This window comes from Lepus europaeus, chromosome 6 (genome assembly GCF_033115175.1).
Source record: "Lepus europaeus isolate LE1 chromosome 6, mLepTim1.pri, whole genome shotgun sequence".
Lineage (NCBI taxonomy): Eukaryota > Metazoa > Chordata > Mammalia > Lagomorpha > Leporidae > Lepus > Lepus europaeus.
The window spans coordinates 2,954,940-2,971,644 of NC_084832.1; the positions used below are offsets into that span (position 1 = coordinate 2,954,940).

At 58.9% G+C, this 16,705-nt stretch overlaps 1 protein-coding gene across 1 annotated transcript in view; it reads left to right on the forward strand.

Annotated features, from left to right (window-relative positions):
• Positions 1-16,472, forward strand: part of COL4A1 (collagen type IV alpha 1 chain) — a 135,045-nt gene extending 118,573 nt beyond the window's left edge. Inside the window, exons 44-52 of the mRNA XM_062193944.1 lie at positions 1,374-1,446; positions 2,236-2,307; positions 3,362-3,490; positions 4,233-4,331; positions 5,190-5,402; positions 6,787-6,964; positions 10,466-10,580; positions 12,908-13,080; positions 15,095-16,472. Coding sequence (XP_062049928.1) covers positions 1,374-1,446; positions 2,236-2,307; positions 3,362-3,490; positions 4,233-4,331; positions 5,190-5,402; positions 6,787-6,964; positions 10,466-10,580; positions 12,908-13,080; positions 15,095-15,176 — 1,134 coding nt within the window. The 3' untranslated portion in view covers positions 15,177-16,472. The remainder of the gene's footprint in view (positions 1-1,373; positions 1,447-2,235; positions 2,308-3,361; positions 3,491-4,232; positions 4,332-5,189; positions 5,403-6,786; positions 6,965-10,465; positions 10,581-12,907; positions 13,081-15,094) is intronic.
• The last annotated feature ends 233 nt before the right edge of the window (positions 16,473-16,705 follow it).

Consider the following 16,705-nt stretch of genomic DNA (forward strand, 5'->3'; position numbering starts at 1 on the left):
CTGTATGTGTGTGCACACATGTGTCTGTGCGTATATGTAAGTGTGTGTGTGTGGTAGGTAGAGAGGTGGCCGGGGTGTCTGGTTTGAGTCTCCGTCAGCCACCTCCATGGCTGAAGGATGTGTTTGTGCAGCTTGTTGGGGTCACGTAGATGCCTCAGCAGAGAGCGTTCTGGGCCCTGGCTCTGTCTGTCTCTGTCCCTGTCTCTCTGTCTCCGTCTCTTCCTCTGACCCTCTCTTTCCGTCTCTGTCTCTCTGTCTCTCTGTCTCTCTCTCGCTGATCCACATGGAGAGGAAGTGGGCGTTGGGCAGCTCAGGAGCGGGAGGGGCTGCCGTGGGACCCTGCCGCCATGCAGGAGCACGGGGAGTTCTTTCCCAAGTCCCCTGTGGCATGGCAGAAGCAGACGCACGTCTTAGAGCCATCAGGGCACGTTGGAGGCTGGGCGCGCTGTGCCCGAAGACTCAGTGCGCCCAGAGCCTAGGCTGTGTGGTTGGCAGCGCCCACACCTGCCACGCCCTGTCCCCAGAGCTGTGTGCACCTCCCTGTGAGAGCCTGGGCGTGCCTGTGAGCGTGCGTCCTCACTGCTTCCTGCCGAACCGCAGTTTCCCAGTGACGGGAGCGTAGGTGCTTTGTCAGTTACTCGTATGTTCCTGCTTCTGCTCCTGGACCTCTCGCTTCGGCTGCCAGTCGGTGTGTGTGTGTCTGTACGTGTGTGCGTATGCGTCTATAAATATATGCTTTTCATATTGTGTGACTGTGGCACCTTCAGCAACTTTTTACCTGTTGCTATCTGTGCCCAGAGAAAGGAACAAGACTGGAATAGCAAGAAAATGGGCAGATATTTTAAATGATATTTAAATAGTTAAATATTTAAATGATATTCAAAATGAATATATTGTAAAGGAAAAGTGTCCCTCTTTAGTGTCTTAGACTCTGCTGTCTGTGTTTGAAGTCCGTGTTCAGATACCTATGAAGCTCATTCTGAGGAATGAGTGCCAGGGGAAGTCTTCACAGGAGGTGGTGGGTGTGCATAGACGAGTGTTGCTCCATGACAAGTGTGTATGGAGTTGCGACTTTGTTCTTGGCATCGTGTTGAGTGGTGAAGGTAGCAGCGTGGAAGACTTTGGCCGAGGAAACCACCATGTGGGTGGACACGCCGAGGGGACACAGGAATAAACAAGATGGCTCCCATTTCCAGGTAGCTGACTCAGGTGCGCACAGAGCTGCTGCTACTTCATTTAGGAAACCACCAGGCGCATCTTTTCCCAAATCTGCCATACCTGGCACCCAGCGTCTTTTCCGGATTTCCCGTCGCCAGGGCGTGTGAGCAGCCTATGCTAGGTGTCCTAAATGCTGAATTTCTCTGTCCGTGCAGGGCATTGGCGGCTCTCCAGGGATCACAGGCTCCAAGGGTGATATGGGACCCCCCGGAGTTCCAGGGTTTCAAGGTAAGATGCAGCTCTTGCTGATGCTGTTGGAGGGCGTCTGACCACGGGCACGGCAGTGCAGAGAGCACAGTGCTCCTCCTCCTCATGGGAGACCCATTGCTGCGTGGCAGCCCAGTTACCCGTCCTGCCAGCGCCATGTGAAGACGTTCTGGTTTCTTAGTAGGAATCAGGGGCTCATCGATGACTCAGTCGTTTGCATCTCAATGAGGTCCTGACTTAGGCCATTCGTTACTTTATGAACCCATTAAACAAGCATTTATTGGGTGCCTACCAGCTTCCACGCCCTGAGGTTTCTATAGGAAACATGAACACAGCAAGATTCCAGCTTTGTGGACTCTGGGGGACACACGTGGGTCAGACTGTGTCCAAGACCAGTGCCGCGTGCCCCCCTGAGAGCTGTGACCATTCCACAGCGTGCTGCACACGTGGAGAAAATTTTACACAGCTGACCAGGAGTAGCGTCTTCCTGAGGTGGTGGTGGGGATTGGAAATGTGTTCTGCGGGGGTGTCTGTGTGTGTGTAGATGTATGCGTGTGTGTGTGTGTGCAGGTTGTGCTTAGGGGTGTGTGTGTGGATGTATACATGTGTGTGCATGTGCAGGTTGTGCTTAGGGGTGTGTGTGCACACATGTGTGTGTGTGCAGGTTGTGCTTGGGGTGTATGCACGCATGTATGTGTGCAGGTTGTGTTTAGGTATACGCACACATCCATGTGTGTGAGTACATGTGTGTGCACACATGTTGTGTGTGCTGGAAGTCTGGTGCCACGACAACGTTCCCTTTCTGTCCAGGTCAGAAAGGTCTTCCTGGCCTCCAGGGAATTAAAGGGGATCAGGGCGATCAAGGCATCCCCGGACCTAAAGGTAGGAGCCCCGTCACCCGTGAGTGCCTTCCTGATGGGTGGGGGAACACAGGACCAGCGAGCACGCACACGTAGGCTTGCATGTGTGAGACTATGGGTGGGGGAACACAGGACCAGCGAGCACGCACACGTAGGCTTGCACGCGTGAGACGACTCAGAAAGCATTAGAGAATAGTTGATTAAAAAGTTTTTGTAGCAGTCAGGATTCTTGAGGGTGGCATTTTCCCCAGCGTCTTGTCCTGGAAATCACGTGTGTGGATCCGTGACCCAGGAGGGTCCAGAGGCATGGGGTGGGTGACAGGCCTGGAGTCAGACCCCAGCTGCACAGCCTCTCCCAGGCTCTGACGTCAGACGGAAACCAACACTCCAGGTACAAGAGTCAGCCTATCACTCTGGCTGCACGGTGCCGATTCTCCCGGGCCAGGGCCTTGGGGCCTTTGCCGGCAGGGGGCTCCAGACAGCAGGGAGTGATTTTGGGAGACGCCACTAGGCTCTCCTGTGTGTCCCTCTGGGCTCTGCTGGGCACACCCTACTACCAGGGCCCTGCTTTTTTCAAAACTGCTTTTTAGGAGAGAGAATGAGCAGCCCGATGAGTGGGTGGGAAGAGAGGGAAGCAGGGGTGAGTGTGGAAGGAGAGAGTGCGCTGGGGCAGCGCCGTGGCTGGCAGAGGGCACACCGAGGCCGTCACTGCTGTGGTGATCCGAGACGGGCCGTGAGGGGTGGTCAGGGCCACTCACCTTGAGGGCGTTAGGCACAGCGACAGCGGTGAGCAGGAAGTGTGTACCGGTGACCGCAGGGTGCCGCTCCTGGAGCTGCCCCAGGCGGAGGCGTCCGGACGCTGCTTCTCCTCGGCCCCAGGAGAGCCAGTGTTGCTCACCGGGGGCTGGGGCTGGGCTGGGCCGAGCAGACCGTTCACCTGGATGACGTCAGTGTCTCCCTGGCCCCAGGAGTTCAGGGTTTGGGATGAGAAAAAGCAGCTGTGCAGGGGAAATGCGTGCTTTGCGAGGGTCCTGCATGTTGACCTTGAGATTGACCCCGGCATCTGATTCCCGCAGGTCTCCCAGGGCCCCCTGGCCCCCCAGGTCCTTACGATATCATCAAAGGCGAACCAGGACTCCCAGGCCCTGAGGGTCCCCCAGGTCTGAAAGGGCTTCAGGGACCACCAGGCCCTAAAGGACAGCAAGGTAAGGTCCCCAGGTGGGGCAGGGGCCTGGGGGAGGTGGGCGGGACTTCCTCCTGGCCGAGTGTTGGCAGTCAGAACTTCCGGGTGGTTGTACACACCTGTCTGAGTGTGACTTTCCTGTGTCCCCTTAGTGTGTATCTGAGCCACGTGACGTTTTGTGAAGTTAGGGTGAAACAGGAAAAGCGCGAGGGCCCGCGATTCCATGTCCCTGTGTTCAGTCAGGAATGCCTGCACCTCCTCTCCCCCAGCGAGAAGATGAACGTGCAGCAGAGGGAGCCACAGCTGTGGACGAATTGTGGACGAGCAGCCCTGCCCCACGCCAAACCTGGGCTCAGCACTTCCTGGCTCAGGAGCTGTCGGTGGGCGTGGTGGCAAACGAGGCGAGAGGGAAGGCTTAGCGCTCAAAGCGGCCTACAGACTGAGGTCTGAAGCTCCCTCTGCACAGATCTCATCCTTAGCATGGAAACCACGTGACCCACGCAGTGCGTGTGCCACCTAAGGAGTGAGGCAGCAGGACGAGGCAGGGGAGACGTCACACGGCTCCCTCTCCCGCACCCTTGCCTGGCAGCACTCGGGAGGATCCGCGTACACCCCTGTGACCGTTGTTGTCTGAGCGGGCCGCAGGCCTGCAGTCCAGGGCCGCCACGCTCCCTCCCGGGCCGCTGAGGGACTTTCACGAGAGGAAGAAAGTGAGCGTGCCGACATCCGGGCCGGAATCCTGAATTCTTTCTCCTTTGCTTCAGGCGTGACGGGATCGGTGGGCTTACCTGGACCGCCCGGTATTCCTGGCTTCGATGGGGCCCCTGGCCAGAAAGGAGAGACGGGACCATTTGGGCCTCCTGGTAGGTTCCTGGTTTGCCCAGCCTCACCACCCTCTGCCTGTGTCTTGGGTTCAGAAGCAGGGTCCTGGCGTGGGGAAACCCGCAGAGAGAGGTAGAAAAGGATGTGGGTAGAGCCGTCCAGAGTGGAAGAAGTGGGCCCAGCCGGGAGAGGGCGAGGCTGTGTTTCCTGGGTGAAGAGATGCTGCTGACCAAGGCTCACGTCTCCCATTGGCTGGGAGAGCTGGCTGGTCCGGCTGCCACCACAGGTGTGCCGGTTCAGCAATGGACGAGGGAAGGCAGGACTGGAAATCGGGGTGGCCGACATTGGCCGGCGCCCAGTGTCCAGCCGGAGTGGGGCTCGACCCCCCTCCCTCAGAAGCGGGAAGGCCGTGAACATCCCGTGGTGACTGAGATGCTAAAGCCCACAGACATTCCCTGCCTGAACAAAGCACTCAACCCAGTGGGGCTGTGGCAGCTTAGCGCACGGCACAGCCACCCCGGTGCTGGCTGCGCCTGTGGTCTGGTCCACAGGGCCCAAACTCCAGGTGAGGGACACACGCTAGCTCGCGCCGTGAGCTTATTTTCATGGGTTCCTGTTTGTGTTTTCATGTTTCGTTGGTTCACTCAGTGTTTTGTGTACCTGCTCTGCCTCGCGCACTGCTTAGGGAGACAGCTCGAGGAGGTTTGTGGGTGAGAAGCCGATGGCTGTGAACCGGGGCTGGGGTTGTATTTAGCGAGCTGCGCACTTTTTTGGCCACGCGAGGACAAGATGGGCTTTGTAGAAATACGAGAGACTAAACCTGCCCGAGAGATGGTGGTTGGAAGGCTTGGCCGGGAACCTGCTTGTAACTGGGAAATGGCGTTGTCTTCCCGTCACAGGTCCTAGAGGGTTCCCTGGTCCTCCAGGCCCTGACGGGCTGCCAGGATCCATGGGGCCCCCAGGCACCCCATCTGTGGACCATGGCTTCCTGGTGACCAGGCACAGTCAAACGATCCACGACCCACAGTGCCCTCCTGGAACCAAAATTCTCTACCACGGGTACTCCCTGCTCTACGTGCAAGGCAACGAGCGGGCCCACGGCCAGGACTTGGGTAAGCCGACTGCAGAGCCGCGTGTCCCTCACGTGTACGTCTGTGGAGGGCCCAGGGTACAGCCGTGATGGCCTGTGTAGTAGCACTGGTGAGGGCCTGCCTGCTCGCCCTCCATCCTCATGAGAGGAACCATGGGAAATGTTTAAATGAATAAAACTTCAGAACTCGTCTTCAAATCGTCAAGTAGGACAAGACTCCCAGGATGCACACATAATGGTTTGCCTCAATGTTCCTTGTTTTGTCTTAAAATTTATTTATTTATTTGAAAGTCATAGTTACAAAGAGAGAGGGAGAAAGATGAAGGTCTTCCATCCACTGGTTCGCTCCCTAGATGGCTGCAACAGCCAGGGCTGGACCAGGACAGAGCCAGGAGCCAGGAGCTTCCGGGGACCCAAACACTTGGGCCGTCTTCTGCTGCTTGTCCCAGGCCATCCATTAGCAGGGAGCTGGACTGGAAGTGGAGCAGCTGGGACGTGAACCGGCGCCCATATGGGATGCCGGCATTGCAAGCAGAGGCTTTACCCACTGTGCCACAGCGCCGGCCCCGTGCCTTTATGTTCATGAAACAGGACAGCCGACCTGTTGCTGTGGCACCAATGGCCGTGCTGTTCTGCCTCTACAGACCTCGGCTGGTGGTAGCTTAGGTCAGCTGGAAGCTGCCTGTGTGCCCTCTGCCGTGACGGCTCTGGGCACCCTCCTGCCTGTTACGTTATTCCTCCCAGGAGTCAGCGCGAGGGCGGGGCTTCTCTCTGCGGCTCAGCTGGCTTTGCTCCCTTCCATTAAACGCGTCCAGCAGAACTTTTGTAGTTTCTCCTCTGCCTGATCCCTCTCATTGGCGATGATACTGGACTATTTGGTGCAATTCCTTCTTTCTGATAATCAAGAAATTTTAATTTCCATTTAAATTATCTTCAGTTTATTTAAAAGGCATGCAGAGAGAGAGAGAGAGAGAGAGAGAAGAGAGCGAGCTTCCATCAGCTGATTAACCCAATGCCCGAAACAGCCGTGGCTGGGCCAGGCCTAAGCCAGGAGCCCCAAACTCAATCCAAGTCTCCCACGAGGGTGGCAGGGAGCCAGGTATTGGAGCCGCCCCCTGCTGCCTCCCAGGGTGCATCCGCAGAGACTGGCCCAGAGCAGGAGAGCCGGGCCTTGAGCCGGGCAGTCCCAGAGTGGGAGAGTGGGAGAGCGGGGGAGCCGGGCCTTGAGCCGGGCAGTCCGGTGTGGGGGCAGGTGTCCCAGCAGTGTCTACGCCCGACGCCTGCCCCTTCACCTCCACGTGCATGGTTGTGTGGAGCCGAGGGTTCGGTGACCGGGCAGCTGGAGCCCCGTGACTTCCGGGGCGGCCCCTCGCTCGGCCCTCACCGGGTGCTCTGCCCGCGTGCAGGCACGGCCGGGAGCTGCTTGCGCAAGTTTAGCACCATGCCCTTCCTGTTCTGCAACATCAACAACGTGTGCAACTTCGCCTCCCGCAACGACTACTCCTACTGGCTGTCCACCCCCGAGCCCATGCCCATGTCCATGGCGCCCATCGCCGGCGACAACATCAGGCCCTTCATCAGCAGGTGAGTGGAGCGTTTGCAGGAAGGAACGTGGCGTTGAAGAGGACTGGTCCGTGCTCTGTACAAATGTTCCTTTGGGCGCTTTTCGTGTTTGCCCCAGAACATTCTGCCCATTGCCGTCTGGTGGATTAGATGCAGGATGTGGGTTTTGGTGCAACCCTCTCCGCTTCCTGTATCCACAGCTCTTTTTGTTCTGCAAAACTGAGTGTGTGTGCCCCTGAGACACCAGTGTCAGGTCCTCCCCGTGTCCCTGGAAATCGCCACTCCAGCCCCTGTCTCTGGACCTGACTGCGGGGGGCCTCGTGCAGATGGCGTTTGTGGTTCTGTGGCCACGCAGTGTGACGTCCTCATGGGTCAGCCGCACTGCGGCATGTGTCGGAATGGCCTTCCTTCTTTAAGGCTAAATGACACCGTGTGTATGTGTGTGATATGTCTGTGCACACGGGTGTGAGCCTGTGTGCACATGTATGTGTGCTAGTGTGTACATGTGTGCATACGCCATGTTGTGTGTACACTTGAACTCTTTCCATCCATCTTCCGGCTGCTATAAGCAAAGCTATTGTGAACACGGGTGGACAAGTTCCTGCCTTCCGTTCTTTTGGGACCGTACCCAGTAGAATTGCTGACTCCTATTGTAGTGTGATTTTTCATTTTTTAAAAAGATTTTTATTTATTTATTTGAAAGAGCTACAGAGAGAGAGAAAGGTCTTTCATCCGCTGGTTCACTCCCCAAATGGCCAGGGCTGGGCCTGGCCAAAGTCAGGAACCGAGAACTTCTTCCGGGTCTCCCATGGGGGGGGGGGGGCAGGGGCCCAAGCACTTGGGCCACTTTCTGCTTCTTTTTCCCAAGCATTTAGCAGGGAACCGGATCAGATGTGGAGCAGCCAGGACAGGAACCGGTGCCCACATGGGATGCCGGTGTCGCAGGGGGCGGCTCCATCCACTACGCCACATCGTCGGCCCCGATTTCTAGTTTCTCGAGGCTCCGCTGTGCTGTATGCCACAGTGGCTGCACCTTGCCACCTCCTCCAGGCACAGGGCTTCCGATTGCTGCACACCCTTGCCAACGCGTAGTGCCTGTTTTTCTGGGCGTGGCCGTCTGAACGGATAGGAGCTGCTCTCCTGACCGCAGACACACTGGGTGTGTCTGAGTGTTTATCTGTGCTTTGGACATAAACACTGGGCGGATTTATTTATGCTTAAATTTACACAGTGATCCGATTTTTTCCGATTTTGCCTCCTTGGGGGGAGGTGGCTCCACTGCGAGTGTGTGTGTTTCCCTGAGCGGCTTCCCACGGTCAGCGCTTGTCCACCCGCACATCTGGAGCGTGTTTTTGGATCCTCGGGGCGGGATGGGAAGTTTAAATTGTGAAGACGAGAAGTCTGGGGCTGTCCCGAGCTGGCCGCCTGCCTCCGATGGCTTGGCTGCGTTCGGAATTGTGCTCAGAGGAGCGGCGGTGAGCGCGTACGTCTGAGCAGGGCGAGGTTCTGGGCGCCGTCCTTTCCCTCCCACGTAGTTACGTAGCAAGGAGTGCGAGGAGCCCCAGGTCAGACGTTTCCCTTAGCAGTCAGGAAAGAGCCCGGCCTTTCTGGATTCCTGCTAAGGGTAGCAGCATCGCCACCCCGTGCCCTGCGGTGAGCGGGAGGAGCCACGGGGGCCCTGGGCAGTGCAGCGGCTCCCCTGGGCTACGGCACAGGCAGGGCCTGGGGGGCCCCGGGGCCCTGGACCCAAAGGGCTGGGGGAGGCCTGCTGTGGAGGAGAGTCCTAGGTTTTGGATTATACTGAACTGCTTTCTCAGACACTGTTTTAGCTATTTTTAAATTATTATTGTGGCCATAAATGAAGTTATTTAGGGGGAATGGACAATACCGTTCAGCACCTGCGGCCGAGGCTCCTGTGGCTGTGTGGGTGCCGGGTCACGGTGCTGTTGGAGACCAAGCTGCTCGATGCGTTGGAAGGAAGCCTAACAACGTCTCTGGTTTTCTCTTTTAGCTTTCCTTGGACGACAGGTAGAAAATGATTACTCTTATCTGTGCTTCCCATTTGCCTTCTTGGTCACGTGGACGTTTGGCATGTGTTGGTGATGTTCCCAGAACAGGGCCAGGGGAGCTTTGTCTCTTAGCTTCAGGAAGGCACTCGCGAGTTTCATTGTTATTGTTGTCTTTTTTTTTTTTTTTTTGTAAGAAAAATGATTCATTTATTTATTTGAAAGGCAGGATGACAGAAAAAGAGAAACAGGGAAGGAGGGGTGTAGGGAGGGAAGAAAGAGGGAGAGAAACAGAGACAGACCCTCCCCAAGTGGCAGTAACACCTAGGACCAGAAGCCCAGAGCTCCATCCGGGTCTCCCAGGTGGGCGGCAGGGCCCCAGGGCCTGGGCTGTTCCCAGGTGCGTGAGCAGGGAGCTGGATTGGAAGCAGAGCAGCCAGGATTTGAACCGCCTGCTGCCCCACAGCGCCAGCCCTCCACATGACCAACGTGGCCTTCGTTTCTTCATAAACTGCACCAGAGGGGGGTAGGGGGTAGGCACAGCTCCTTAGCCCTGTGACTCTGTGTCACCCACCTGCTGGGCAGGACGACCCCTCCACAGCCACCTGAGCCCCCAGGCCCCAAGGCAGCCTGGAGAAGACAGAATCCCCGCCCCAGGTCTTATTTCTGTCTTCTTGTCTGGGGACAGGTGGTGGCAGGGGCACGAGGCCATCTCCAGGAGCCTGTTCACTTGCACATACAGGAAACAGCCTGGATACTCGGGCCCTCTGCCGGCTTCCTGTCCCATGTTCCCACACACCCAGGGGCAATTTCTGATACCTGTCAGCATGGTTAACTCCCTGTTCATCCCGATTGAAGGGTCGTTGTGCTCTGGTTGGTAGCACACTGTCCATTACCCCACCATCCAGAGTGGAGTGGACCTGCCAGTCTGCAAGGCGTTACAGAGGGCAGCCCCAGCCCTGAGCTTGAGCAAGCTGTGGGTGGTGTCCTGCCCTGGCCGGCTTCTGTGGAGGCCCTGTGGGCTGCAAGGGGTGCTGACCCGCCTGGGCCTTGACTGGGCAAGCCCCAGGAGATCAGAGCCGCAAGTTTCCCGATGGAGGCTCACATGGACAGCGAGCCTCGAGGGCGTGCAGTCACGCAGCATCGGCCTGGATCACTGAGAAGGGACAGTCAGGGCGTCTGGACACGGTAGCTCTCCTCTGGGTCAGCACCAGTGTGTTCACTGACATTCCTGCCCTCTGTTGGGAAGCTGGGAAACATTGCAAGGCCAAAAGGAGACCATGGGAGCCGCCAGGAACCCCAGCCCCTGGGGGCCACACAGGGGACCCTTGTTCTGCCTCCTACAGAGCGGGCAGTTGGCTCCCGGGCATGGGCTCTGTCTGCCAGTCAAGGACTTGAACAGTGAGGTGGCTCCGACAGCCACAGGAAGACCTGCACCGCGGGGCGGGGCCGAGGACGGCTGCCGGGGGAGGGGAGTTGGAGCCGGGCTGCGCTGAGCCTTCCCCCTGCCTTGCAGGTGCGCCGTGTGCGAGGCCCCGGCCATGGTGATGGCGGTGCACAGTCAGACCATTCAGATCCCGCCCTGCCCCAACGGGTGGTCCTCGCTGTGGATCGGCTACTCCTTCGTGATGGTAAGTGCAGGGGGACCCTGTTCCCCTGGAAGAGACCCCAGCATCCCCTCTGCCGGACACCGCCACCCCCCACCTTCCCTGACCCCAGTGGTGCCCAGAACCCTTTGCCGGGGCCCAGGGCTGCTCTCTGCCACCCCGTGGCCTGAGCCCTGAACGCTGGGCCCCCCACAGGCTCCCGTGCCCTGGAAAGCCAATTAAAGCGAACGTGGAGCTTGTTTGAGGTGCCCACAGTGGCACTGTTCATCATGGTCTCAGGTGAGACTATCGATTACACATCACAAATCCCGAGCACGTTGTAAGATCAGGGTCACCCCGGAGTCTGCCGACGCCCAGTGAATGATCCCATGATTCTGTGTGGTGAGCATTTGATTTACAAACGAACAGGGGCCCAGTGGCTGATGGGCGGGGAAAGGGCCTCCTCTGTTTCCTTCTGCTGTGGGCTGCTCCCGCCGGGGGAGTCGCCGTAGGCAGGCACCTGTGAAAGTGACCGTGTGTGCACTCAGGTTTGATCGCGCGAGGAGCTGGGCTGGCGGCACTGCGGCACCTGTGCACACGCCGAGTCTGGCTCAGCGACCGCGCAGTGCCGTAGCGCAGGGCCATGGGAAGACGGCACGGGGGAGCCCAGGCGGTTTTCATTCAGAAGCAAACTGACGTTCTCTACTCACAGTCACATGGGCAGGGAAAGCCCACTCCCCAGGGGCAGAGCCCCGTGTCCCGGGGTCATGGCCCACTCCCCAGGGGCAGAGCCCCACGGCCCAGGGTCACAGGCCCACTCTCCGGGGGCAGAGCCCCACAGCCCGGGGTCACGGCCCACTCCCCAGGGGCAGAGCCCCACGGCCTGCTCCCCGGGGGCAGAGCCCCACGGCCCGGGGTCACAGGCCCACGGCCCGGGGTCATGGGCCGCTCCCCAGGGGCAGAGCCCCACGGCCCGGGGTCACAGGCCCGCTCCCCAGGGGCAGAGCCCCACGGCCCGGGGTCACAGGCCCGCTCCCCAGGGGCAGAGCCCCACGGCCCGGGGTCACGGCCCGCTCCCCAGGGGCAGAGCCCCACGGCCCGGGGTCACGGGCCGCTCCCCAGGGGCAGAGCCCCACGGCCCGGGGTCACAGGCCCGCTCCCCAGGGGCAGAGCCCCACGGCCCGGGGTCACAGGCCCGCTCCCCAGGGGCAGAGCCCCACGGCCCGGGGTCACAGGCCCGCTCCCCAGGGGCAGAGCCCCACGGCCCGGGGTCACGGGCCGCTCCCCAGGGGCAGAGCCCCACGGCCCGGGGTCACGGGCCCGCTCCCCAGGGGCAGAGCCCCACGGCCCGGGGTCACAGGCCCGCTCTCCGGGGGCAGAGCCCCACGTCCCAGGGTCACAGGCCTACTCCCCAGGGGCAGAGCCCCACGGCCCGGGGTCACAGGCCCACTCTCTGGGGGCAGAGCCCCACAGCCCGGGGTCACGGGCCGCTCCCCAGGGGCAGAGCCCCACGGCCCGGGGTCACGGGCCGCTCCCCGGGGGCAGAGCCCCACGGCCCGGGGTCATGGGCCGCTCCTCGGGGGCAGAGCCCCACGTCCCGGGGTCACGAGTCTGTACTGGGGACTGCCTATGATTTCTCAAAGCCAACAGCAGAGGAAAACATGGCCATCCCCGAGAGTCATGCCAGCCAGCTCCAGGGGGAGGCTGTGGCGTGGAGGCCCCGGGACCCTGCTCTGTGCCGCTGTCCCTGGAGACTTGCACGCGGGCGCATTGCAGAGAGGCTGCTGGCGGTAGCCGTGTCCTCACTGCCCCGGCCGGCTCTGACTGCAGCTCGCCTTCCTCACAGCCCACCGTAGTCACGGGCTGCCTTTTGCTGCCCTCGGTGTGTGGGTGAATTTAGGGCCTTGGGCTCTGAGTACTGTGAGGTCCTACTGGAACCCCCTAGGTTTAGTGAACAGTTACAACATTCCTAGTATCAAGTGTTCTCTCTTTAGATAAAGAAGTGAGCGGTCGTTCTTTGCCATGTCCTGCATCTAACATAGCAGGTGCAGGAGTTTGTTAGAAAGTCACTTCCACGGCTGGTGGCTCCACCATCGTTTGCACATTGGCTACTGTTTCGTGCCGCACGTTAGAACAGGTTTCAATGTCTCAAAACAACCCCATAAGGGCTGTGTCTCTTCATACTCCGAGACCTGACTGGTGCCTCATTTTGGGGAGGAGCTGCCAGCTCGAGCCCATCACTGCGTGTGCGGCCCACCGGGGAGCGGCTGTGTGGGCCCAGTGTGCCCACGGTGACACGCAGGCTGGAGGCTGCCAACTGCACCGGGAGCAGGACGAGGGTCCCTGACTCGGCGCGTTCCTCTGTCTTGCAGCACACCAGTGCCGGGGCTGAAGGTTCCGGCCAAGCCCTGGCTTCCCCCGGCTCCTGTCTGGAAGAGTTTAGAAGCGCACCGTTCATCGAGTGCCACGGCCGTGGGACCTGCAACTACTACGCCAACGCGTACAGCTTCTGGCTCGCCACCATAGAGAGAAGCGAGATGTTCAAGTGAGTGGGGCCCCTCCCCCGGGGCCCTGGTCCGCCATGGCTCCTGCTAACCACCATCGAGGGTGGAGCCCCTGCCCGCACTCCTCACAGAGCAGCCCCGGGCGGCCTCTTCTCGGGCCCGAGTGGACGTCTGGTTCTGTTCCACGTGAGCAGGTGGCCCAGACGCCTCCCAAGGCAGAGCTCGGGGGTGACAGGCTGAGGTCTCCCCTTGATGAAGGCGCCTCCATGGTTAAAAGGTCCTTTCCATCCTCAGAGGCGTGGGTTAGAACAGAGTGAAAGCCGCAGGCTGCCCACAGGTTGCGGTCAAATGCTGTCTGGTTAGCCGGCAGGGGGGCGGGGCAGCCTGCGCTGTCACAGCGCACAGACAGGGCAGTTCTGAGTGACTCCAAGAAAGCCTGTGTAGATAAAGCTGATCGTAGCACAGACGCGGCTCAAACCGACAGGAGCTGCCCGCCCTTCCTCCACCACCACCAAAATGTCACCCCCCTGCAGTGTCCCCGTGGCCACCAACCTTGTTGACCTTAGTGTGGAGCCTGCCAGGCCTCTGTCCCGCATGGCCAGGCCCAGGACGAGCTCCCCCGACCCTGTATCAGCACCCGTGGTAGCTGTGCGGGAGCTGGGCTGCTCACCGTTCAGTCCCCGAATCTGTGTGTCTCTCCCAGGGAGAGGAGAGAATTCTGGGAACTCTGTGACCCTACCCCTTCCCCGTGTGGGTGGCAGAAGGCGTAAGGCGGCAGGGAAGTGCCAGGTGCAGGACCGGTAGCTTGCAGAAGGCTTTTTAGGCAGCAGGGAGCTTGGTCAGTGCTGCGGCTCGAACTTGACCGCTACAGGTGGAACAGAGTCCCAGCCGCAGGGGGTCAGGTGCCAGCTGCTGCCCCTCCTCCGAGCAGCGTGGGTGCACAGTCACGCGGCCTTTCTGAGCCAGCTGCCTTCTCCAGCATTAGGTAAAGGTCCTGTTCATTTAAATAATTAATTTGGGGCACAAGAATTTGCACTGAACGTTGCTAAAACACCCTTGATTTTAGGACAAAGTAAAGTACTCTTATTATTATTTTTTTTTTTTTGAGATTTATCTATTTGAAAGGCAGAGCTACAGAGACAGAGAGAGAGGTCTTCCATCTTCTGGTTTACTCCCCAAATGGCTGCAATGGCCAGGGCTGAAGCCAAGAGCCAGGAGCTTCTTCTGGGTCTCGCACATGGGTGCAGGGACCCAAGCACTTGGGCCGTCCTCCACTGCTTTCCCAGGCGCATCAGCAGGGAGCTGGATGGGAAGTGGAGCAGCCGGGACCTGAACCACTGCCCACATGGGATGCCGGCGCTGCAGGCAGAGGCTTTGCTTTCTATGCCGGAGCACTGGCCCCAAAGCGCTCTTAGATATGGCTATTTGAATCTGAATCTAACTTGATTCATACCAGATTTGGTTTGGATTACATTTTCCCACGGTCAAGGTGAGGCCGACTTTCTCAGCACTGGAAGCCCTGTGGTCGCTGACCGGCACCCATCTGCCTACAGACCCATCAAAGGCGATGGAAGTATTGTGAGGTCTAGCTCATCGCTCCAGATGGGTTTCCCACAGGGACTTAGTGAGCATCTACTCAGGGTGCTGAGTGCTACAGAGGACACGTCTTCCTGCTCTAGAGGAGTTGATCACCCAGTGGAGGCCAGGAGCAGCCGTCCTGGGAGCAGGAGCTGCTGTCCCAGCAGCACCAGTGCACACTGTGGAGCCAGCCCGATGTGGGTGACCCCAGCTGGGCCCTAGTGAGCTGGGTGCACGTGGGGCGGAGGTCCCAGGCTCACGGACCCTCGACTGGGAGCCCGGGGACCAGCACTTGTGCCTGACACAGCCGCAGGTGCCAGGCCCCCAGCAGGTGCCTGCTCAGGGAGGGTGGAGACAGGTGCTGGTTGTTAGTGGGTTGGACCTGCTTACAGGGGCCAGTGCCTTTGAGATCCGGGGGCCGGCCGGGGTGATGGGCGGAGGGGAGACGCTGATGGCTGTCCCTGTGCCGTGTTTCAGGAAGCCCACGCCGTCCACCTTGAAGGCAGGGGAGCTGCACACGCATGTCAGCCGGTGCCAAGTCTGTATGAGAAGAACATGAGGGAGCCCGCTCTCAGCTGACGTCACAACATGGTGCTACTCCTCCTCCTCCTCTTTTTTTTTTTTTAACAGCAACGAACCCTAGAAATATATCCTGTGTACCTCACTGTCCAGTATGAAAACTATAAAGTGCCTTAGAGGAATTCGCGTAACTAACACACCCCGCTTCGTTGGCCTCTACTTGCTGAAGGAGAAACAGACAACGATAAGCTTTCGATAGTGGCGTACAAATGGCACTCTGGATGCAATAAAATGTCAGTGTGTCCCACAGCCCAGTGCACTGATGCATGGAGAGCTCCGTCAGCAAACACAAGGGTGCTAGGAGGTGCGTTGCCTTCCATGGTGTCTGACCGCCCGTTTTCAGCCTTGTATCCTAGTAGATGAATTCTCCAGCCCGGATATCAATGTCTGTGGACACCACTGTCCAGCTCTTTCCAGATTCAGGTCCCTGGGTCTGATGTCCAGACAGCGTCCTGGAACCTGCGGACGGGATGCGGACTCAGCAGCCATACCCCAAACCCGTAGAAAGTGACGTCTTTCCGCTCCGTGTGTGGTGCTTTTTGCAGCTGCTTTGGCAGAAATCACAAGTTTCCTGTGGAATAAAGATGGTCCAAAAGTAGCCAGAAATTAAATATATATATATATATTTTAGTAATTTATATAGTTGCCAGCAGGTAGGCAGACCAGGTCGTAGAGTACCTTCCACTGTTGAGATAGAGCTTCCGGAAGCTTCTTCCTCGGACAGACCGCGCGGCCCTTAATAGGTTCTTACACACGAGGATGTCCAGTGTGGAGCGTCCGCTTTCACCGTTCACTCTGAAACCAAAAACCATGTACCACCAAAGCCAGACCAGGTTCCCTGCGTGGCGTCTGCCGGGTGGCACACGTCCCCGGAGCCCACTGTCTCTGCTTCATAAAACACGTGCAGGGTTTAAACGCCAATCACAAACCGATCGACTTGATTCCCCGGCAGCGACCGTAAGGCCTTCCTCTCGTTAGCATTCCTCATCCTGCATCCCGGCTCGAGAAACAGCTCTGTGAGCCCAAACGTCAGTATTCTCGCACGGGAGCCCACGCAGGCCCTTCCGTGGCGCCTCGTGGGCCGTGCCACGGATGTCCGCGGCAGGGGCAGCGTGGAGCACGCGAGGGCGGATCCGGACTGTCGTGCCCCGAGCGACATTTCACTCCAGGTCTCCAAAAACGTTCTTAAGACTACTAAGGCATTTCTTGTAATTCCTTTAAATATGTATTTCTTAAGAATTCAAATTTGTAATAAAACTATTTGTATAAAAATGAAGCTCTTATGGGTTTGTCGCTGGCGTTGCCGCAGAGCCGCTAATAAACGTATGAGCTTTGCGTGCCCTAGGTCATTTCTGTTTCGCACTTCTTCGCAGGCTGGAGGTAGATCAGGGGAGGGCTGTGGCCCCGCCCCCCAACCGCCCCCCACCCCTGCCTCCGTGGGTCGCGTGCTGAGGGGCGGCCGCTCCTGGGGCGGAAAGAGGTGAGGAACAAGGATCCAGGCCGTTGCAG